The sequence below is a fragment of the Rhyacophila brunnea genome, unplaced genomic scaffold (genome assembly GCF_057557595.1).
Source record: "Rhyacophila brunnea isolate RB1 unplaced genomic scaffold, BYU_Rbru_1.0 scaffold_17, whole genome shotgun sequence".
Lineage (NCBI taxonomy): Eukaryota > Metazoa > Arthropoda > Insecta > Trichoptera > Rhyacophilidae > Rhyacophila > Rhyacophila brunnea.
Genome location: NW_028232827.1, coordinates 17,029,508 through 17,055,394, shown reverse-complemented (window position 1 = coordinate 17,055,394; position 25,887 = coordinate 17,029,508). Strand labels below are relative to the sequence as shown.

General features: G+C 31.9%; 1 protein-coding gene across 1 annotated transcript; it reads left to right on the top strand.

The window, feature by feature from the left end:
• Positions 1-1,069: 1,069 nt before the first annotated feature.
• Positions 1,070-25,525, top strand: LOC147073779 (uncharacterized). The gene is made up of 3 exons (XM_085944553.1): positions 1,070-1,384; positions 23,081-23,202; positions 24,563-25,525. Exons 1-3 carry the CDS (start codon positions 1,277-1,279, stop codon positions 24,675-24,677), a joined length of 345 nt encoding a protein of 114 aa, XP_085800679.1. The 5' UTR covers positions 1,070-1,276; the 3' UTR covers positions 24,678-25,525.
• The last annotated feature ends 362 nt before the right edge of the window (positions 25,526-25,887 follow it).

Sequence of the window (25,887 nt, the reverse complement as noted above, 5' to 3'; positions counted from 1 at the left end):
TAAATATTTATCTGAAAACATTAAAAAGATTTATTTTAAGTCAAAGATAAACTTACAATTCTAAAAAAATGTAATAAAATGTGAATTTCTTGCAGGGTCCCATCTTATTATTACATTATATTTTATGATAATCTTTATTATTAAAATTTAGTTTATTAAGTTTTCAATTATTTAACGTTTAGATTTTTGACTAATTCATCGTTTTAATATTTTTTTATATTTATTTTAAAAAGCATCGATTTTTATAAGAATATAAATGTGTATAACTTGAAATCCTTTTTATTTATGTCAAATCAAGCTTCAATATTGGGACCATACCTAAAATAAAATTTGATATAAATAAAAAGGATTTCAAGTTATACACATTTATATTTTTATAAAAATCGATGTTTTTTAAAATAAATATAAAAAATATTAAAACGATGAATTAGTAAAAAATCTAAGCGTTAAAAAATTGAAAACTTAATAAACTAAATTTTAATACCTAATAAATATGACTATAAAATATAATGTAATAATGAAATGGGACCCTGCAACAAATTCACATTTTTTTACAATTGTTAGTTAATCCTTTGACTTAAAAAATCTTTTTAATGTTTTCAGATACATATTTATTAATAAATACAATTGAAATTGTAATCAAAGGCTGTTCGGTTATACGGAATACAGCGGAAAACACATTTTGAAAATACCCGATATACTGGATTATTTGTTAGTTTGGGTTAGTTTAGGTTAGGTTAGGTTGGGTTAGGTTAGGTTAGGTTAGGTTAGGTAAGGTTTGGTTAGGTTAACCTAACAAATAATCCAGTTTATCGGCTATTTTCAAAATGTGTTTTCCGCTGTATTCCGTATAACCGAACAGTACCAAATAAATGAATGTTATACTGAAGACATCGATAGTATCTAAGATGAAAGTGATGTGTGAATTATCAAACTATTTCTCAAGTTTAGTATCGTCGTTAGTTAGCCGATCGCATGACTTGATCGGGAGGGGAAGCGTAGGCGCGGGGCGGGCGAAGGAAGGGGTCCCACTCCATTCTATATAATCTCGGCTCGGGAAAACTCTTGCAACCATTCTCAGTTAAAGTGTCAGACAGTGAACTCGCAGTCGCAAGAGAAAAATCATCTCTCACTAACTCCCTATCAAGTCTCACCCTAGCTAAGAAATAAATCAAACTTGTATTATAAATAATCTATATAAATCGCCGGGAAAATTTGATTGCTGCAGCTTTTGAGCTTTTTACGTGTTTTTTCGGAAAACTGTTGAAGAATTGACATGGCTTCGAAGAGTCTGTATAGCTGGATGACCCTCGCCATGGTCAGTCTGGCCATATTCTTCGTACTGGTGTGGCCTGCAAGTGGAGCTACTGTCACCAGAATTCAGGTAAGATTTTCAATATTTTTCCTTGGTGTTAATTTTCTTTTTAAGTAACATATTCATGTTACATATTGTTTAGCAATACTGTCGTTTTACAGATAGTTAGAGATATATTTGGTTTATTTTATTCTTAGGTTTTTTCGATAGTAAAGTAAGTAATTGTTATTTTTTTTTTAAATAAATTACCAACTTTAATACTTATTCGTTTAGATTTTAATACCATTCAAAATATTTACGAACGTGTGTTTTTCGTATTTTAATTCTTGTTTTCCAAAATTTAAATAAATCATGGGTTTCGACGATTTATTTTAATATGAATGATTTAAAATAAAACCACATTGCTTTAGACTATTACATATTATAAAACTTAACTTAATTTAACACATTTAAAAATGATCATCTCTTTTCCAAATATAATTATTAGTGGATAGTTATGTATGAAAGAATCGTCTCTCCATATCTTAGAGGTATTTTATCAGGTTTTTTTGATGATTTATTGTAAACCATTTTATACATGCCTTGTGTGGATAACATGCCCTGGATTCAAATACTTAAGCAACTGTTTTAATAAAAGTTAAAGTCTAGTTACCAACGGATTCGAACCCGTAACCGATCTTCTATTCTCACCCGTTGCAAAATTGTACAATTTTTCTACTCATTAAATAAAGTATGATTCCACTGTCTCATAGAGTAACTTTTTATTGTACTATCGTGTTATCATTAGTATGATGCAAGAACATTTAAAATGTGCACATTGTCATTATTTTGATAGTATGTACATCAAAATATTGTAAATATGATTGTACAACTGTCAAGCCACCGAAATAATAACGAACTCTGGGCTAAGGTCGATGTTTTACGTCAATTCATTAAATATATTGTTTATATTTTTATTAAATTACAAAAATAAATAATAAAACATATACTTATTACAAACTCTAAAATTCCATGAACTTGTGACAACACATACTATTTGATAACGAATAATATAATAACATCTTGTGAATGGGATAATAATTCTACTTCAAAAACTAGTAAAACACATTACTTTCCAAATGAATTATTCATTCAATGATACATTATTTACTCAAATTCATTACGTTTACTTGTATATCTTAAATATATACATAATTAAATAAGTGGTACATCTTGTAAAATCATTTCATGGTACGTCATATCATTAATTTTAGAAAGTTGGAAAATATTGCCTACAGAAATACTCACTAAAAAAAACAAAAAAAAAATTAAATAGTTGTAGAAAATGATAAATATCACATGAAAATTTCAAAGAGAAAATTCCATACATATTATTATCTATCTCTCATGAAGTACTAAAATGCTTTTGCATACGCACGTGTATTCTCTCACGTGCACGTAAGTAATAATGATATTATTGGATCAATATATTAACTGCATTTCTATGTAATTAGTTAATAGTAACAATATATCGTGACAGTATTTGTGTGATCATCAATAAATCTTTAATTATTACCAATATATCTATTAAAATCCTTAACTTAACTAAAATTGGTTAACTCATTATGGATACCAAATTATGAGAATAATATTGATAATGTTACGGCGGAAAGCTTCGTTAGACTATTTTATGAAGTCTACTAATTAATATTAAATACATTCATATCATACTATCGAGTCTGAGGCATCTATCGTATTTACTTATAGATACCTATTTATAAAATCCATTATAATTGTTTACGTTTAATTTCAAATAAACTTGTTTATAGTGTTCTAATAAAAGCTCAGCCTTCACCTGCGATGTTTACCTTGAATTTTAGGCGATCATCTTCGGAGACTAGTTTGATTTTTTTCAAATATGATTGATATTAGAAATATAATCAACAACATTAAAAAAACTAATCTTGCTTGTCTACAATCATAATGCATATAAACGCCTCATATAAATTAAATGATGTTCACTATTATAGGTAGGTACCTACAATAATAGGTATTACATGTACCATTATAATTATAAATATTTTATATATTATTTTTCTAAATAAATTTCTTCATCATGAAATGACATTTTGTTTAAGTATTTGTTTATATATTATTATTATAATTGTATAGTTGAACCGTAGTATGTTTGGGTTTAGTTCAGATTGGTATGTATAAAAAATATGCAATTAATAATTGTGTGTGTGTTTAAAATATGTAAATACCTATATTTATTTCGAACGGTATGTATAACATCAAACGCGTATTAGAAACCTTTCCTAAGGTCCATGATAGGTACGTATATGAGATGACATTATTATTTATTAATTATGTTTCCTATCAATAACATTAATTTGATTCAAATAATCTGCTAGATTGATTTTGATTTTAATAACAAGAAATTGAAATATATTATCGGTACATACCTAATTATCGAAGTTATGTGTAGTCAAGTGTTGCCAACCATACTATAATTAAAATTATAGTATTTGTACTATAATTTTGGTCCGAGTACTATGTACGATATAAAACAGATAAGTACGCCCAAAATACTATAATTTTGAATATCGGAAAAAATATGTAAAAAGTATTAAAATTTCGATATTTCCATTCGATAAATTGGTGCAAAGTTCTATAATTTCGCAATATAAGAAGATTTGGAGAACTTGGAGGAAAAAAATGGTCGAAAAATTGCGAAAAACGTAAAAAAAATCCATTGACTTTGGTTTAACGTGAAATTTCTTGAATTCTTCGGCAAGCATTTTTGGTCGGAAGAGGTACCTAAATAAAAAGGGGTCTTGTAGTTTCTCAAATTATCCGTTTGTTTTCTGAGAAACAAAAAACCTATACAATTTCAGCAGCTGATGATAACGCGTACTGTATTTTTTCCCCAAATACTATAATTTTAGAGGCTCTGTACTATAATTCCACTTTGAAAAGATGGCAACACTGGTGTATTAGGTAAACGTATCGTCACATAATTTTAGCTTGTTGTAAATACGATATCTTAATTTTGAATAAATAATCGAATTAATATAAGTAGGTATGTATATATTATATAATAGGTACCTATATATTATAATATCTTACATTAATTTTCCGGGTAGCAAAGACTTAAGCCAATAAATATGACAATAACTTCTATCGAAACTACACACATTTATTGTGATTATTGATCATTTAAAAAGTGCTGTTTCCTTTACAGATTGTTATAAACGCGGTATCGATATGTGTGACCTAGCTAATGCAATTCAAAATTATACCTAGTTTAAAACGCCTTATGCTTTATTTTATAATACCTAGGTATTTAATGTATCTCTGGTAAAGAAAGTCCCACGGCGTGCATACTGCATGTGCGCAAATCAACCGGTTGGTTATAATTTATTCTATTCCGACGTGCAGTTAAAATATCCGTTGGGTGATGCAACAACGAAATCTATTTCACGGCAGCCGGTGTGCGCGCAGACTAGATGTAGACGATACTACGTGCGAGGACACGTGCTGACTGCGGTGCCCGCGTCCCACGTGGAATAGCGAGGTGAGCTTCGCCGCCAGCCCGTCTGGATCGATCATGAAAACTCTCGGCGTTCTATTACGATCTAGAACCTACAGTTGGGTAACAAACTGAACATTCACAACAACATGCATCTGCATTTTTTACTTTAAACAACATTTTGGGGACCACAAAGATTTTAGACAAATTAAATAAATGAAAAATCTGTTGGGCACCTACCGACCTATCTCATTAGTCATCATCTACTGAGGATTAGAGCATTTCCACGAAACATAGTTTCGGTCATATTGTGAACATTTTTCCTTTGCGATAAATCGCCATTAGGTATTAGAATACAAAAATATGAATAATATGATAGGTTACCAAGATTTTCAATGCTTCCATTATGTTTTAAATTAAGATGTCGGTACTTTTCAATGAATCGACTGCATTGTCTGCTTCACAGAAAACCGCCACTGCTCTCAAAAGTTATAATATTCGTATCCGTTCATTCGTTTATCGCACTTTATAATGTGCTACCCCAAAGCAACGCAAGACCTACCTACCCCCACGGAACGACACTCGCTGACAGATTCACAACAAAGAAAATGAACTAAATACTATCATATATATAGCAAAATAAACAGATGAAGTACCTAGGTATTTGTACTACAAAATAGTTGGCCATGAAATGTAAGCTAATCATAGAAAATCGGAATACGTTATCGAGATATTCTTTTCATAACTGTCGATTCGTCACTACTATGCCAGTCAATGAAATTGGCATACTTACTAAAACTTGTTTCATTTTCAATCGATCGTTCCGTGAAGTTTTAATGTAAGTATAGCTATTATTCACTTTTTACAGTCCAAGTTTACTATTCAATATTGACACTTCTTTATGTTAGTATAGTGCTGGAGTGATCATCCCTGAAACTAGTGAAACTATATGTGCTGGTCCGAATCCCGCGTTTGTCAAAATTACATGTTATCTTTTCAATACGCGTTTGATCCTTAGCATGGACATACTGGGTTTGGCGAATGGCTAACAATCACTCCATTCCTCGTAAAATTTCGTTTTACATATTGAGACCCATTAGCCCACCTTCCTGGCGATATTGCTTATGCATCTACTTTATTTTTTAGCTTAAATAATTACCATTTAATAGTCTTCATAGTAAATAAATAATTACTATCTATGTAAAATATAACCAACCATATTTTTAGAGAAAATATCTGATAAATCTGCCATTTTTTTTTAAATTATGTACCTGGTCCTATGGCTATGGGTACCTAATCAACTTTCTGAATTTTAAAATAAAATCGTAATTTTTTTGAGAAAATGAACATTGGCCAAAAGCTGCAACCTCGAAACTGATTACGTGAATGCTTAAAATCGTTCCGATTTACAAATTACAAGAACAGGTGACTTCTCGCAGTGGGGCAGACAGATACGACCGGTCGGTGGGTAGGTGCCTCCGAGAACCACGTGGTTTTTACTCCACTAACCACGTGGTGTCCAAAAGTGAATGCCCTCAGAGAGCGTGGCACCATTACGATGCCGGCTAAGGTCAGCCCACAATAAACGGTTATCAATTATCATTAAAAAAATAGATAATATTTTTTTTGTCAACGTATTGAATCGCTTACAAAATGCATTTCAATCATTATTTTTTGGATAAAAAAATAATTCAATAATTAAAAATATAAGCTATGACAATATACACATAACTTAATTAATACTATCGACTTTAGATACTTGACGAAAATTGAATTTTAATGCTAATTGATTAAGTTTTGTACTTTTCCATATTTTGAATAGTTTTTTTCGACGTGGCAATTTATAACCCGAAATGAATTACGTATCCAGTGTATTTTTGTTTATTAATTTACTCCTAATGAAATAAAAAGTGCTTACCTGAGTATGTAATATACCTACATAGAATGTATATATATTAATATGTACCTACATATTTCATAAATCAATTAATATATTTATCACACATAATTGCTTTTCAATTTTTTTTCTTTCTCATCGCCCTTAGTTTATAAATATTTTTTTCACACCCCCTTCCCCTTAAGATGAATTCTATTAATGTCCTAATAGTTAATCTGCTGTTCACCATGCAGTTTCTCAAATATTCTCTTAAAATCAAACTAGAAACAGTTTATGTTACCCTCATTTTACCGCTACACGATAAATTATGCGTTTTCAAAGAAATTGTTTTTCCTGCAGGCTGAAACTTATTCCACCAGTTTCAGAATGTGCACGTTGCTTGGTTCCATGATAAAACAGAACAGTGACAAAACAGAACAACGATAAATATAACTAGTCCCTTTAGGAAAAATATAAATTTAATATTGAAATTGTCCTATCTCTATTATGTTGATAGATTTTTAATAGCACCGATTTTCAATTCGCCATAATAAATCAAATTGTATACCTAATTTCTGCGTTCCTAATCGTTCGAAAGCCTCAAATAAACGGGACTTAACTCGCTGTTGCCGGCAAGCTTAGAATATCTCATCTTAATCAATATAATATATTATAATAATTCAAAACGATTGGGTGACTAGGTACAACGTACAACGTAATAATGACCTAACTTAACTTAACCTAAATAGATTCCACAAAAATTAATGTGTCATTTTTCCCCTGGCTGTTCTGTTTTGTCACTGTTCTGTTTTGTCCGGTTACCATCTACTCTCAGATTTTCGTATATCTCCCCGATAAACGTTCGATTATAGGTACTAAACTAAACTTATAGTAATTTCCTTAAATATTTTTTTCGCTTATCTCTTCTCTCTCTCTCTTCTCGATATCAAATCTATAATAATTAATAAATTAAAAGTAATTTTAATCTTAATGCAGTCAGTCCCGTGTGAACTGCACTTTAGCAATTAACGCATCAAGCAAGAGTCAGCCGATTCGTGCTTGGAAATAAGTTTTTTTTTCTTCTCTTTGTAACTCTCAGTCTCGTTAATACTATGTCGACGGTTTGTGATTTTTTGCACGTCCCATCGTTTCCTACTGACTCACGATTTATAGTAGGTGCACTTCAGGTAGATTAAGAAAACATCTAGGGTTGCCACAAAATATTATCGCGGTAATTATTTTATCACCATAATAATTTTAATATTCATCCGACAGACAGCATTAGTCTAAAAATAATAACATTAATAAAGATTGTTCCGTTCGATTAGCAATTCATTTTTTCATTAAATTATTTAAGTAACTTAATCTGAGAACTAGATATATAATTTAAAAAATATATAATTTTGATTTGTATGGGTTTATATTATATAAGTAGACCTACTTATATTATTGTACGAATAATAAAATATAAATATATGTATTACCTTATATTTTACATTTTTTTCTAATTGAATCATCTTTTCATTAATTTCTGATGTTTTCCGAATTAAGTACTTACGTCATATGAGAAATATATATGATTGATTTTATAAACAAACAGTTCTAATTTAATATTAATTAAACAACTATGTAGATAATAAAAAATAGTTATTTATAGGCAGTATTAGTACAAAAAAACATGAATCCGTGTTTATGTGTATAACTGTGTTTATAGCAATTAAAATAATTTAAAATTTAAAAAAAGTATATACATACAATACTTACGGTAGGTACTACAAATGAGTGAGTTCTACAAACAGTGTAGCAAGACGTTCTATAAAATATAGAAATACTTAACTAAAATTATAAATTATCAAGAGTTAATGAATTAATGAATACATACAATTATACAAATACAGTTAATGCATAATATGCCAGAATTTATATAACAATATGTGTATAAAATTGCCTTTATCTCTCTATAGATGTTCCCTTTAGAGGATACAAGTTCACTATCATATGTAAAAATAAATAAGTTTGAATTTGAATTTAGTTTGAATATCCTTATAATTTGAGGAATATAAAATTCACATTTATATCTCCCATTTAATTTCAAACCCATTTTCCAAATATATATAGGAGAATCGCGATCACACCTCAGCTTGATCTATCGCCGGGTTCATTATAGTTGGCAATATTACAGAAAATTCTTCAAACTCCGAAATATATTATATGCTCCACCGCCAATGTTTTTTGCGCAGTTGTGCCCTTTCCAACTAATACCTACACAATAAATGCTTTTAGAAGTCACCTGCTAACTCGACCCACTTAGGAATATTACAAAAGGTGGATATTTGCAAGTAAGTACCTACCTATTTAAGTTCTGCATTTCTCAGAAAAACGAAAGCGATGAATACCTAATATTTGTCCAGTTATTTCACGCCCCTTTCTCGAAACTATTAATGAAATCAATCGTGGATAATAAATAATGAAAATATTATCACCATAACGTTTTCACGCTGTCTGTAAAAAGTAAAAGATGGTAATTTACTATTGGTAAATATAAAATCACATCACTATTACATTACGAAATAATATGTTTTAATACTCCACTAAAGTATCTCATTAAATATGTAATTAACTCAATGTTTGCAAGGTCACATATATTTTCACAATATTGCCGAGTGGAGCGTACGGCTCCGCAAGCCGTAATGTTGATATGGGTTGGTGGGAGGGTTGTTTAATTAATTATTAGGGTTGACTCAACGCCCAAATTCTGGCAATCGGAATAAAGCTAAACTGTGTGAAGAATATCAGAAATAACCATTACGTGATTCAAAATGCAGGAATATATGAAAAATGGTACCCGTAATATACTAGATGTCGCTTTTCCTAATATTACAGCATTTCGAAAACAGAATAAGTCATAATTATCAAAGAGAACAAAGATTAAAGAATTATTGATTGTGTCCACTACTAATAAATGCAAGAATTAATGTAGGTACAAAATTTAATCATTACTTAAATTTAATGTTGTATTTAACATTAATTTTTTGGTAAAATATGAAGTACAAAAGGCCAGCATGTTGATTTTAAAGCAGGTATCGCGGCAAGGCAAGCGGTGTCGAAAAGCGCCAGATGAGAATTTTTCAGCATCCCATATCCGGCAAGAAAACGCTAAATTGACATCGCTGTAAGTACCTAATCCGTGTTTGAATGGAAACGTAAATGGTGACTATAATATCCAGCATGAAACAGAGCAAATAATAATTAATAATCTTGAATGGTTGATGTGTAATAAATTAGTAATTATTAAACTTAATGAACTAAATGAGCTCTACAATGAGAACGTCAATTCAATTTAGATTGTTTTATTATTTAACTTGACGTTACGCGCCCGTCGTAACCCTGCAAGTCATTTTACGAACACTGCCATCTATTATAATAATATTATAATATACGTAACGTGGTTGGATCTCGTTAACTATGAGAGTCTTCGTCGGTTACTGTAAACATAATGCATTCCTCGGATCATACGATGTTTCTATTATTGTTGTCGCGTGCTTTTCCGTTACGTTAGACTGCGGCGATCAGCGATTTCGCTGAATGTCGTCACTAACGACCCGTATCCACGTTTTCCGAGCGGCAAATTAGCATAACGTACCAATTCACGTATGTACGTTCCAGTTTAAACTATAAAATGTTAAGGTCGGTCAGGACTCAGGAATGAGTAACATTAATCAAACCACTGGTGAAGATTCAACGAGTATTTATAACTATTAGTAACGTTAACCTTGAAAAATAACGTTTGACGACAACCAAAATTAGTAACCCTCAGTCGCAAAAAGGTTTAACATCGCTACCATATTCTATATAATATGTAAGTATATTTAAATAATTCAAGATACCTATCGTAATATATAACATTATTAAACTATAAAAAACAAATATTTTAGTGTTAATATTGTATGGTTTGCACTATTAAATCAAATTGAGTAGCTTGATATCAAAGTAGGCCAAACGCCATTTTTAACGAAATGTATGTTTTAATTGATTATTGTAGTGCAAGTGATGCCCTTTTCAAAAAATCAACCAAAAGTATGAAAAACGGTAGTTTTCATGGAGATTTTTGAGTTTAAAGTTGGTATGTTATATGAAAAACGGACACTTTTCACACATGTTTGTGAACCTCCTGTAAAATTTTGTAAATGGCGTTTGGCCTACTTTGATATTATCAAGCTACTCAATTAGGTATAACGTGAATGCTCTAATTATTTTATTAAATTATTGTTTTCGTATTTGTGTTGGAAATTATATTTGATAAGAATTATAATATTAAGTTTTACTAGTGTTTAGGCCCCCAGGCTATGATGTTTGGTGGGGCCTCTACCTTTCGCCAATGTTAATGACAGTTTGATGTTCTATAGTAGAGATCCCCAAAATGGTTTCGTGGAATAACCCAATTTCGCGAGGTATAATTAAGGGTATTTCGTGTAATTTTAGCGACTTTTTCTATTTTTCAATAAATCCATTTGAATTATTGAATTGTTGGCACTCGACAGCACAGATCGTAACCCCCTTTTATAGAAGCCAAGTCACATGCGACCATTCGCTATATTGTATAAATAGCCATTTGAATCTTTTAGTCAGGAAACACACATTATTATAAAATAGTATCTATTCGACACGTGAAATATCATTTAATTATATCAAGCATACCTCATCAAGCATCTGCATCTGCATCGCACAGTCACATATGTTTAAATGTTAATATCTCTCGAAGTAAAATAGCGCCGCAGGTGACTTTTTTTACTGTTAGTGCAAATTTGTGGTGTCTGTTTATTGAAATTTGTCAATGTAAATTTTAGTATCTTATGCAGGTTTCACATTTAAATGTATTCCGTACTTCCTGAGAATAATATAAAATAATGCAAATACATAATAATAATTATTATACCATTAAGCAGTAGTCTTTATACAATTAACAACATAATAATTAAAGTGTAGATAACTAAGGTAATTAACATTCTCACATTTCTGTCTAGTCAAGTAAGACTTTCAAAAGGCCACAATTACCTGCGAAGAATTATTATTCTTATAAATTAATAACATGAATTACGTTTATGTACGTAGCATGTCTTGTGGCCATTTTTGCAATCACTAGCCTGACGCAATCTTGATGCCATATTGACAAAGCTTTATAACCAGTGTGGCGTCAACATTATAGGTACATTCGATTACAATTTTTAAAAGCTCGGAATTGGAGCTTTTATCATAGATTTTATATATCATTTAAAGGATATGTATTTAATAAATTAAATTATATTATTCGCTAATGATATTCAATACCTGTCTCAATTAATAGTATTTAATTCATAATACAGGTATGTAGGTATTATGGTAGCGAATCACACTCGAAGTCTCTGAAAAAAAATCTCAATCGGTTGACTAGGTTTCTTTGAGATTACATTTTTTTTGCCTGCGGTTTATTTTATAAATAGGTTCTAATTTATTTACGATTTTGTAAAGGGTTTTACTTTACTTAGGTGAGTTTTACACCACAGATTACAGAGATTCCACGATTTTTTAAAACCCTTAGTTTAGAATACTTTTTTGGGAAAAAAATATCTAGAACCTTAGACTTGTAGAACTAACGATGTGACCTATGTGGGAATAGTGTCAAAATTGCATGTAGTTATTATGTTCTTTAATTTACGCCATAAATAACTTCTGCATGACTATTTGACAAATCTTTGACTCTTTGACTTTGACTATGGCTCGGTTGAGTTTTTCACGGTCAGCTATTTTTGTTTTTAGGGCTTTTGTAGTATGTTCTTCCCCCTTTTTTCTAGACCCTTGGTCTGATCTTACATAACACTTTAAATTACTACTTTATTATTTTCTTATGAATAAGAAAATGTGGCGATTACCTCGTCAATAAGTACACATAATCTGAATATAAAAAAATCAATCAAAGAATACCCGGAAACATAGTTATTAATATAATATCGTAATAAACCAAATGCACACAATGGCGGGTTACCATACTAATAAACTTTTGCAAGGGGGCCTTCAAGCAGGCCAAAATCTCAGGCCTGCACGTAGGTACCTAAAACCGCCACTGGCATGACGGCAGAGAAAGTCAAGACTCTTTTTATTTTCTAAAACTTTTCTAAAAAAAAAAATGCATTGTTGCTAGGTACATCAGTCCCGTGCAGCATCGTTTCGGGACAAGGAAGTGTAGCAGTAAAATCTTTTCATTCTGACACATTTCTAGCGTCATGGAAGGCGGCCGTGCACAAGCTGCGGCTGCATATATATGATGGGTGGAGATGGGGTAACTCAAACATGGCCTTTTCAACGATCCCGAAAGTTTAAGGAAAGAAAAAGGTTAAAAACCGAAATACCTCAAAAACTAAATATAATATCTAATTACATGGCGTTTGTGAATTATTGGGTAGCCTAGGTCAATGATGCTGGGAATGTGCTCAATAGTTAGTGATAAAATTGACAAAACGTCAATGCGTCATAGTGTGATAAAGAGAAACCTTCAAAATAAATTTTAATGCCTTTATTTATTTTATATATTGGAAAGAATTATTCTAGACATAGAAAACGAATATATGTATCAACTCTTTACGTGTTTAATTTTTATATTTAACCAGCAACAATTGATCATGCGCAATAACCAGCAATCTATAATATAACATATTTTACGCAGGAAATAATATATGTTAATTTTATTTAGTTATTCGAATCACTTTCTTGTTAGGTTCTATTAAACGTTAGTGACAGTTTTTGCGCAGCGGCCGTAGCCTAACCACTTGTCGCTTCTGTCAAACCGAATTAACATTCTATTTTGTATTCAGTGACGTCCCGTGGGGGTAGGCAGTTTGAGCGTCGCTTGGGGGCGGCAGATACTCGAAGGGCGGCAAATCGAGGAGAATTATTTGGTATTATATAGAAATACCAACCTATATTAGTTATATTATAACCAGAGCGTTGGAGATGTTTTTTTCCGGAGTTTTTTTTTATCCAGTACTTACCTACTACAGTACAGATTTTAGTATGATGTCACCACGCTTCGCGAGGAATTTTTGTTTTATTTTTGACTGCTCGGTTTCATATACAAATGCCAATAAAAAATAATTTTTACTACTCTTGGCATGTAGACACCAAAAACCCATAATAAATCAGTCATAATAATATAATGTCATTTACTCTGATTAAAGAGCTCCTTTCATAAAAGTGATATTATTATGTAGGTATATGCGCAAAAGCCAATTATGTCGCGTCATAGGTGGCGCCGAACAAGCGACGAAGGTAGGTATTGAAACAAAATAATATTACCTATATAGATTTCAACGTTGGTGACGAAACAAGATTTATAGGTACGAGTAGGTACATACTTCCGTATTTTTTAATTTATCCAAATATTTTTGCCAGTCACTCCCGAGATTTAAAAGTTGCCGGATGTACCTATTGCAAAATAGACATTCATAATGATTATTAATCCATTGACATTTGACATAATCAATTAGTATTCGTGCATATAATAGGTATTTACGTTAAGTACCAGCTAATTGTAAAAAAAATGTACACTAGTAGGTACCTACCTAGATTGTATCGTATTTATCGTGCTGTGAATAACAATACCTTCTTTTAAGTCGTTTTTTTGTAAACATATTTTGTGCTGATAATAGTGTGGATTTGTGGTTTATTTCAGTCATCAACGGCTGAGTATTGAGACTATTAATCAATAGTGTATTTATGATTAAAAATAGGTTTATATTAAATAAATAATGAGGAAAATTATTCTGTTTACATATTGTAGGATACAATAATAGCATAGAAAAAATGGTGTAAAAATATTATGTCTGCGTAGGTATTACTAAATGATACAAAACAAATGTGTCAGACATATCAACCAAATGGCATCTCAGACTCTGGTGATTTGGGTAAGTGTTTAACTAATATTATAGCTGTTATTCGTTTATTTATTTATTAATATCTTAATTTAATTATGTATGATTCAGCTTAGTGGTAGGTATATATTTTGTTAGTAATGTATCCATCCATACCATGCCCCACACAAGGGGGGGCTGACAGGGCTCTAGCCTGGGCCCCGGGCTCGATAAGTGAAATAAACACATATCACAAATTTGCTCTAATAGCAAAAAATTCGCCTGCGGCGCTATTTTCTTCAATAATATAATTTTTTTAAATTATGTGGTTGTACAATACAATTTATAATTGTGTAGCGATACTCAAAAACTCCATAATTCAAATGGGTGTATTAAAATCAATGACATTAATATGGACGAATCATCTGGAAAAGAAAATGACACTCACTGTATTGTCGGGTCTGCCGAATGGCATAATCTGTTCTAACGCCATTACAATAAAGGTGACATTGTTATAAAGTCCTGATGCTTTTTGTTGGGTCTGCCGAATGGTTCGGTTCGAACGGGTTTGCTCAAATGAACATTGACATTAGAAACACTGCTCTAACGCCATTACAATAAAGGTCATATTGATATAAATTCCCGATGCGTGATATCGCATAATGGAAATTGCGTGACGTCTACCTATACATGCGAATGCGCGAATTTACTTGCTAGCTACTGTATTGAGTGCGTCGTCCATTAATAATGTCATTGATTAAAATACACAAAAAAACACTAAATATACACATCAATTTTAACGCGTACACCTTTTGGAAAACATTACTGTAGAGTGTCACACTGCCTTTATGCTTAGCGATAGGTAGGGGGGCTGCCAAAGATCCTAGCCTGGGGCCCCGCTTCAGGATGCGGGGGCCATGCTTCATACAACACATTTCTTAGATATTGGAGTAATGAAAGGATGATAAAAAAATGGGGCGGCATTTTGACGCTGTCTAGGGGCGGCATTTTGTCTAGGGATGTCACTGTTTGTATTACCTATTTTGAATATGATTAGTGCCATGCTTGTTTTGGTTGACTGACCGATACGATGTGACGTGAATAACATCTAGTAAACATTACCAATAGTATACATATATATTATAATAATATACATACGTATACATGTACGTAATTTGTTTCTATGTAGTTAACTATTCAAACCAGCGTTTTTAAACATTTGTTTTGCTCACGTTAGAGCTCGAATTGAACCGGAGCGGACCAGACCACAGCTCCGGTTCTTGTAACCCTTGACACCAGTGTTGCCATCTTTTTCTATGCTGATTATAGTACAAAGGCGTAAAAATTATAGTATTTCTAAAAAATATATAGTACAGGAACATTTTTCGTCTTGAATCCTTTAAAATTATAGTATTTTGGTATATTTGGCGTAAAATTATAGTATTTTACATTTTTCGCGGTCATAAAATTATAGTATTGTACTATAATTATAATACGATTGGCATCACTGCTTGACACTATAGTTCCGTCTCGTGAGAAAATTAAAAATTACGTTCCAGTTTGTAAATTATTAAAAAAAAAAAAATTCAGTTACTTACTTTATAAATGCTATAAGTATTTAAATTTAACACAGAATTTGTCAGACGTAAGATAAAAATTATTTGTCCACCCCTATTTCTTTTTACAAACAATAATGCATTTTTGTGTTATTTTCTTGCATAGATTTTTAGACGATTTAATTTTTTATGTAATTTCAACTTTCAGCCACTGTCATTAATAAACTAACTACTTAATTAAATATTCTAAATAATGTATTAGTTATAATTACATACTAAGCAGTGGCGTCAGAGGCAGGTCATGTACTGCTTAGGGGTGGCAGATGGTAGAAAGAGAATAATACAACTTTTGAGAGTAGATTTAGTAGAAATGAGATGTTTTCTACTGTGACTTTTTGCTTGCACTAATCTTCAGTACCTAGGTATATGTGCATATCGGCGGTTTAAATACTGTTATTCCATTTATCTGTCCAAGGTGATAAATAACAGACCATGATTCAAATTCACAGTAATACAGAGCAGTGTTGCAATAAAGGGAGGGAGAAACTTTGATTGGAAATGGCAATAGTGTAAACTGTAAAGTGTAACATTACAATACAAAAGATGAATAAATTATCGATAAAGAAGAATAGCAATAATGTAATTATTACTATAAGTTATTAAGTAAAAATTATGTTTCATTTGTCAGTTTCTTGTCAATCGTTCGCGTATCCCCGGTTCAATAATAGCAGACATGTCGACAACTTTACTAAAGGTTCAAATATACTATATGACGATCGTGCACATATATGCTAAGAGCGATTTAGTGTCTATGATCATATCTATGCCATTCCGACATATTATTATACATACATACTGTATGACAGCTATGACATCATATTTACACTCTGTGACACCCTATGCAGTGACGTCCCGTGGGGGTAGGCAGATTGAGCGTCGCTTGGGGGCGGCAGTTAGTCGAAGGGCGGAAAATCGAGGAGAATCATTTGGTATATATAGAAATAGCTACGTAAAGTGGGTACTTAATAACGAAATCTTTCCTTTAAAAAATTCAGCTCACAGGTTGGAAACAAAATGTTAACTATTAATTAACATAAAAGGTTAAACAGGACAGTAACTTTTTGTCGGGTTCGCGATGTCTAGTTTACTGCCGTTGCCATTAGACCTCCTTAGTGACCAGAACGGATGATAAAAAATATTATATAAAATAATGGGGCGGCATTATGGCGCTGCCCAGGGGCGGCATTTTGTCTAGGGACGTCACTGACCCTATGACACAGGACGCCAACATAAGAAACGGGTTTTTCGGCATTTATATGACCGATCGTCATAGTCTATTTGAGCCACAGCACTTACACCCACGGCAGAGCGAACACCCATGTATGTTCTCAGACGAAATTATAAGGTTATCATAATTCACCCAAGCAAGACTGCATTTTGTGGCCCATTTAGCCAAGAAAATAAGTGGCACCCTTGTCCGATCTTTTTCATAATGTGGAAGAACGTTGGCTTAAGTCTAAATATTCGGAAAATTAAATAATTAAAATCTTAGCTGGTGTAAGATAGTCGCAAGAAGTTGGTGAATATTCAGCCATTATTCAACCTTCTGTACACAACACACCAACGTAATAATATTTATTTAATAGATTGTTAGTATAAAAGAATTTGAATGAATGCAACTATGTACTTATAAAAAATACTCTACGAAAAGATTTATTTGGCTATAAACCAATTGAGCATAAGTGTAGTACCCTCTCAGATAATGGTGGCAATATCAGCTATTCACCCACGTGTAGGTAGACCATTTCCGCTCAATTTCCTCGATGTCGAAGCGTCCGCCATCTTGTCTTCCCGCCTAAATATGTCAGGGTCGTTCGCGGCACAACAAAATAAACATGTCAAAACTAATTTCTGCAGAAAAATTGCCTATAAATAACGCTGTTATGGCGGCCGGTTCCGATCAACAAACCGAGGTGGGCATTATTGCGACGCTGGATCTGTCTTGTCACTCGTGACGTCACACCTCCATAGATTGAGGACAATAATATTTACGTGATCGAATCAATCACATCGTTATGTCAGCGATCCCCCATTGATGCTGCGTATTCGCATGAGGTCAATTGGCCAGGTCTACGCTCTCTGCGTTCCAAGCTGTAGTATAGTAAACACTGGCCTTCCACAATAGATTTCCTTAATTCTTAGAAAAATAAGTGTATGTGCTGATTTCTATTGACAACATCATCGTCATTATGATGTCCGTAATTTTTGTATTTATCTAAGTAGCCGATGTGCATTGATGATGTACATCCCCTTCCAATCTCAATGGAAGCTATTTAATAATCAGGGCAGTTCCCACAAAGCACGTCGCTTTGTTAGAAAGTACCAAAATATTAAAAACTTGTGTATTTTACTTAAAAGAAAGTTTATAGAAATCCTGAAAACATACGTATGTACTATGTACGAATCAATGGGAGATTATCATATAGGCAAATTTTTCACAAGGGGACCCCCGCGGACTTAAATGTAACTATACATAAATCATTATACAGTATCACCATAGGCGATTTGCGCGTGTATTGGGTTGTTTTCTGTAGGTACCTAATGCATATTTCAATGCTATGAAATACCATTACAAATACCACTACAACTGCAAGCCGCTTGTGTTACAGTGCTACTGTATAATAATTTATCTACCCAATATTTTTCGTTACTATGTCATTTTTGGGAAATTGCTTATATTCTGTTATTATATAATTTGATTGTATAATATCCGTGTCATTATAGCGATATAGAGCATTACCAGTGAAGTCCAGTGGGAGTAACAGGTCGTGCGCTGCTTATGAGCGGCATATTCTATGAGGTGGGAAATTAAAGCAAACATACAAATACTTACAAACCCTTGAGAGTAAATTCTGTGGGTCTGACGAGCATTTTTTCCGCCTGCTGTACTGAGTGTGTCATGTACATAATATATTTCAATTTAAATGATATTCATTACATTTATACATTTAAAAAAGTTACGTATCACTAATATAATTATTAATAAATTTGCTTTGGTAATTAAGGTGGGTATTAAAGGCTTCTGTTACATTGTTAGCATTTCTTGTCTGGTAATTTGCGATACTTTTGAAATTGTAAAAATATATAATTGAACTTTCTGTATTGCTAAATAAGTCGATATGTCGATACAATAATATAACAACAGAACAAAAAACCGCTACCAGTACCTTTGCCAATTATTCGTTGAAACGTTTCCAATCCATTTGATCTCCGTTAGGTTTTCTTTAGAATCTGGTTGTAAAATCACTGAAATTCATGAAAATTATATTTATATGCTAGCGAATGTAGTATTTCTATTTTGATAGTCAAGAAGGCGTTGGGTAAAAATTAAAATATCGAATGAATGAATACATCTAACACCATTCACAGAGCAATGTCTGAGCTTTATTTATCTGTATCCGGTTTTCAAATTGCGTTTGACGTAACCCAACAACGTAGATTGTGATGTGTGAAAATTTGTTACGTGACCATTAGATATCCGTCCATTAAACTATCAAAAGATGACAAAGCCATCTTCGCTGTATCAACTGACAACTTACTCGAACTTACTTTATCCATTCATGAAATTTAAAAATAGAAAACTTACGAGGGAAATTATGTGACAACATTGCCACATTCGGGATTTTAATTTTCCACTATTCCTTACGCATTCATGTATCAAATACATTAACAATATTACCATACCTACTTACCTAACAATATCGTAATGAACAATTCCTGTCTAGTTATCAAAAGTAAATTGATAAGGTAAATTAATTAACATTAAGTAGGTATCGGAAATTAGAAAACGGTGTTAATATAGTAAATGGTTAAAAAAAACTGATCAATATTTTAACTTTTATTGAAATAATAATATGAGGGACGGGGAATTCAAGAAGTATAAGTAACAACTAAGTTTCAAATAATAGTAAGAAGTAGATAATATAACATGCACCCACGGATGCATAGGAGTACAAAATGTTATGAATTTCATGTAATTCTTAACATTGGTTTAAGCCCCATGATATTCTTGTATTCTCTGAATGTCACTATTATAAAATATAATAATGTATACAATTGCTACCTACATATGTATAATTTTTAATTTACAATAGTCAAACTTAAGTAAATTAACCGAATTCGGTCATTCATACACTTAGGTCCAGTGGCGCACCCAGGGGGGGGGCAGGGGGCCCTGGCACCCCCCAAAAATGAAAATTATCAGAATGATTTTTAAGCATTGAAATTGAAAGCCAAGAAACTATAACCTTTGGGCTTGGACAAATAAAAACACGGCATAAAAAATGATTTGTAATAATTCTCCAGCGCCCTTTTTAGAAAAATTTCTTAGATTTTAATTTCTAACACAAAAATTTCGAAACACTAATGTCAGGTTTTTTTAGAAACCCAATCCCTAATGTAACTGTCAAAAAATTCTCGGTGTCCATCCGAATTCCGGAGTGGTGTAGGTCATGGCTGGGGAGGGCTAACAGGGCTCTAGCTTTGGGGGCCCGGGCTGTGGAGGGCCCGGCATGTCAGGTTGACCAGATAAGTGAGATAACCATACATCATAAATTAGCTTTAATAGCTATTATACTTCATGACCATGAATATTTTCAATTACTTATATAATTGTGAAATATATTTTTTGATTATTATGTGTCGATACTCAACAGCTCCATTATTAAAGTAGATGTATTAAAAATCCCCAATAATTCACCATATAAGTACCATTAATTTGAACTAAAACACAAATTGAAAAACGTTAATGTAGTGTTTCACAGTGCCTTTAATCTTAGCGGTAGGTAAGGGGCCCACCAAATATCCTAGCCTGATGGCCCGTTTCAGGATGTGGGGACCATGGTATAGGTACACCGAGTGCAATATACAAAAGACCGATAAACGAGAAATTAGGCTGTGAAGAAGAAAAAGAGCCTATGGGACTAATTTACATTCTCCTCCTTGCCCCCCCCCCCCAATATTAAATCCTGGGTGCGCCACTGCTTAGGTCCCTTGTGCTCCGAGCCCCTGATAGTAATTACTGAATTCAAATAGAGTTGTTTATATTTAGGTACGAATATAATGCTACATTGGTAAAATATGAATAGGTTACAATAGCAATGTTTTATTTGTCAATTTTTCAATTAAAATCAGTAAATATTAATACATCTATTAACTGTAAATAATACATAGGTACATATTATTTAAAATATTACCACGTCATACTGATACATATTATGAAAACGATAAAATTAGGTATCTACCTATCATAATAGAATTATATGTACATCTAAGCATAAAAAATCTAGCGTTGTGTATTATTGGATCTAATTACTTATTATTTAGAAAATCTACGTTTGTAAATAAATACTAATGTTCAATGAACCCTGTTATAAAGAAACAAATTTTAATATTTGCACAATTCCGTTAAATAAAACATTGCTGAATTTCATAATGTAATGGAAACAATCATACTTACGTAAATATATCATTTGTTTATTAATTATAACCCATATATCTAAATATTATTGTAATTTAACTATTATTATTTCAGTGACGTATTTAATGTTTCATAATAATCCAGTTAAATTTTCACACATTGCTTCTTTCGTAATTTTGTCATCAACGAATATCGGTACCTATCTACTGAAAACAAAGAAGTGTAGAATGTAATGGTTCCTAGTGCCTGTTTCATACTTACCTATCGAGTAAATTTCATTATTCAGTGTAGGTATTATAACTTTTTCAATCGGTATTAAACATATTAAATGTAACTGCGGCTTTATTTATTTTTACTTTCATTGAGTGTGACGGCAGCTTTATAACCATAACCCGGGCGTTCAATAAGGCGGTATGTGCCAATCAAAATAATGTGTCCAGCCTCTTTTATATTATTATTGAGATCTCATCAGTCATCACACCACCGGATTCTTTCAATGAATGAGTCAATAAAAATGTGCGCGTTACGTCGACACTCCAGCGGCGAACTGAATATTTTGGCGCCAATGACCACGGATCCATAGATAATATTTGCCGCCCACAGTTAAAAAATACTTTCCTACTTTGATATTAAATAATAAATACGTTATCGAGTGGGGCATACGTACATGTAAAAATTAATAGTCTTATTTTCGCGATACAAACTTTATGAAAAAAAAAAAATTGACAACAATATATCCCACACCTATTGCTGATTACAGGGTACCTACATTAAAAAGTTTGTTTTCATTTTGGTTCGCAAACTTTTAAATTTACCATTCTGGCATCCAAACTTCTGTCCCATTTAAAAAATAATGTGTTGTGCCTACCTATATATTATAGGTATATTATCCATTTCGAATAGGACATACCTACTTACATTCGAGTTCTATAAAATCATAGTTAAAATTATCATTAATAATTCAATATTTAGATCCAAAAATTGTGACAATGTGATGAAATTTTTTAGTTAGCTATTAATATTGATAACACCTCAAATGCTATTTGTTTGGTATTGTGACCATAAAGCCTTTTTGTATGGTGACAATATCTTGATTCGATATAATTAAAAAAGATTTAAAATTTAGCACATTTTTTTTAAATAAGTATAAAATATTATCATTAATAACAAATATCTTCTGAATAAAAAATAATTATTTTAAATGTTTTTAGATACGTAAATTATTATTTGAAATGGACATGTGAATCAAGCATGGATGCTTTTAATGAAAAGTTTTAGTATGCACTTACATATATTAATTATGATCATGATTACATCCCAAATATTATAATATCATCACAGTGATAACATAGATGTCAGTGGAAGAATGATGCGTTAGAGTCTCTGCCAATCTATTATAATTTCTATTATTTGATGAGAAATTATCACACCACTAATAATTATTGTTTCTTTATTTTCAGAGAGATACTATGCCTGTCAGCTCAGACAAAGCAGTAGAATCCGTTTGCAAGGAATCGACGCCATGCGGTTGGGCTGTTTACACCCCATTCACTCGCCGGATTGATTACTTCATGAAAAATGCGTATGTATATTATTATATTATCAAACTATCACCGACCCTCAAAGTTTAAAACGAATACTTAGTAGGTACCCATGACACTAAAACATTAACTTCATAAAGCGAAATAAAATTGTACAAGCATAATACCCCGTTTATACGTGCATGGATGTACTGTGCACAGTAAGAAAATGTATGGGGAAATATGTATTATCCTGCAGTTGGCAAGATTGCGAGCATAAATCAAACAAGATTGGAAGATTCCAAATTGTGATGATATATTGCGCGCAAGTAAGATTATTTTCGATCTGCGCCTGCGCAGTAGAGCGATAGAGAGCGAGATAGCGATAGAGAACATGCCGGTAAAAAAACGAACTACTCATTTTGAGCTCCGATTTTCAATATGACCTGTCAGATAGTAGTATAAAATGACAACCTCGAGTCTCGCTTACTCTTGAAGAATGAGATTGGAGAGACAGTCAGCACTTTTACGTGTAAACAGTTATTGTCATGACAGTTTAAAATAAGCACAATTGCCGACAGTAATTCCATGCATGTGTACAGGCGCTATAAGTACTAATAATATATACATGAAACTCTTTTATTGTAAATTTGGAAGAAGTACAATTATTATGCTGATCTAAAACAGATATTTTTTACCATTGGTGCATTGATTTATAAATCATAGTCGTGTCAGATTGTAATGATTTAAAGAAAAAATGATTTGACTGTGTCGATATTTTTTAATGGGCAGCCGATATGAACTGTTGTAATAACAGATTTTTGGCCGCAGTCGCAAATTCATATAGAGTCCGTATTCTTTAAGCTGGCGTTCACGTCACGTTGCTCACGGACGGAAAGCATTGTGTTATCACGTTTGACTGTTGCAAGTTTTCAATGTGAGGGAACGAGAGGGAATGCAGTGTTAAGATGCTGAAGCGGGGGAAACCGCACGCCAGCATAAAGAATACGGACTCTAATATATGCCTGTTTATATCTAATAACAATAATAAAACGTCAATAGAAATGTCGATTTATGAATCGATCATTAACTTTTGTAGTTTTAAAACTTTTAGAAATTAGAGAAAAATATAATACAATATATAAATTTATGTATATACTCTCATCTAGCACTATTTCTTAAAGCTTAGAAATGTTAATGACTGTTCACAGGCGGCGTTTAATAAAATTTAGCCAATGCTTTAAAATCTAGTAATTGCAACACTGATAATTATTCTTTTTTAGATTATGTAAAATATTGCTTATTATTGATTTTCAATACATTCTGTCTCAGCCTGATACTTGGTCATTTCATTACAATAAGGCAATATATTGATTTTATTTTTTTACCTTTTATATTAATGATTGTGCATTTCTTCCACAGATGCTCCTGTCCTCCGGATGAGCAATGCGTAAGGTCTTCAGACGATTTGTCAGTGAGTGCGTACGTGTACCATTGCATACACGAGAAGACTAATAATATCAATTCAACTTCGTGAGCCTCTACCGTACTGCTTGATTAGTTCCATGAACACTTGGCCAAGAAAGCAGCTGAAGAATTTCCTTTTGCGAAGCGAGGACGACTCCCTCTACAGGAGGAAAATAGATTCTCATACTGAATGGTATTGTCACATTGACAATCACATAAGGTTTACGGTATTCTACAATGCCAGGATCATAATGGCGGTGATAGCTCGAAATTAAAATCAACTATTAACACTTGCCGACCATGCAAAATCACCGTTGCACAACAAATATTCCTATACCAACTACTAAATAAACCCAATCAAATGAAATAATAATTTTACTACCTACCTAAATATATCTTCTGAATAAAAAAACACAGATAATATTCACTACTAATCTTCAATTATTGACCATTCAATATTAATTATTACTATTACCAAAAAAATATGCTATTTTAGATTAAATCAAGATTGACCAAAAAAAAATGTATCTATATCTATACCGGTCTTTAAAGTGTTTTGAAATAATCATCAGTCCTAAATTGCTAACACTTAGTGTCCTTCCTGATGAGGAAACTGTACAGTATTTGTGAATCATACATATTGTTATGTTCATAGCCTACCTTTAAGACTTTTTTAATTTATTAAATATCATATTAGTTATTTATAATTATCGTTTAAGATACATTTTTATAGTGCCAATTTACTTAATTTCTTAGATATAAGAAGTTACAAAATAATGTATTTTATAAATGCATAGATATTGTGTAAATCTTTTTAAACGATTTACCATGACTGTATTATATTATACAAAACAATTAATTCATAAGTTATTTTATACATTATCATTAATTACAATGTGAAAGGAGTTTTTTATAATTAATAAAATAAAGATATTTAAAATATTATTTCTTGTTTTATATAATGTCAGTCAGTGTTTTTTGATAAGTATACATTAAATGTAAAGTTATTGTTACTACTTAATCATCCTTGAAACTGAATCCAGTGTACCTTTATAATATTATTTTTTTCTTTTTCTTCTTTCGACCATGTCCGATCCTAATAGGATCATATGGGCCTCCACAGACTGGATGTTTGTATTGACAGATTTTGTTTTTACGAGAAATGGATGTCAGCCACTTGCTCAACCTATTAGGTCCATGCTCTGACTCATACACAAATTGAAAAACAATATGTGTACTTGTCAGATCCAGGATTCAAACTTGAGACCCACGACAATATG

Coding starts and splice junctions, on each gene's coding strand:
- LOC147073779 (XM_085944553.1), top strand. CDS start 1,277: ATGGCTTCGAAGAGTCTGTATAGCTGGATGACCCTCGCCATGGTCAGT. Junction 1,385..23,080: donor CTACTGTCACCAGAATTCAG/GTAAGATTTTCA, acceptor CTTTATTTTCAG/AGAGATACTATGCCTGTCAG. Junction 23,203..24,562: donor GATTACTTCATGAAAAATGC/GTATGTATATTA, acceptor TTTCTTCCACAG/ATGCTCCTGTCCTCCGGATG.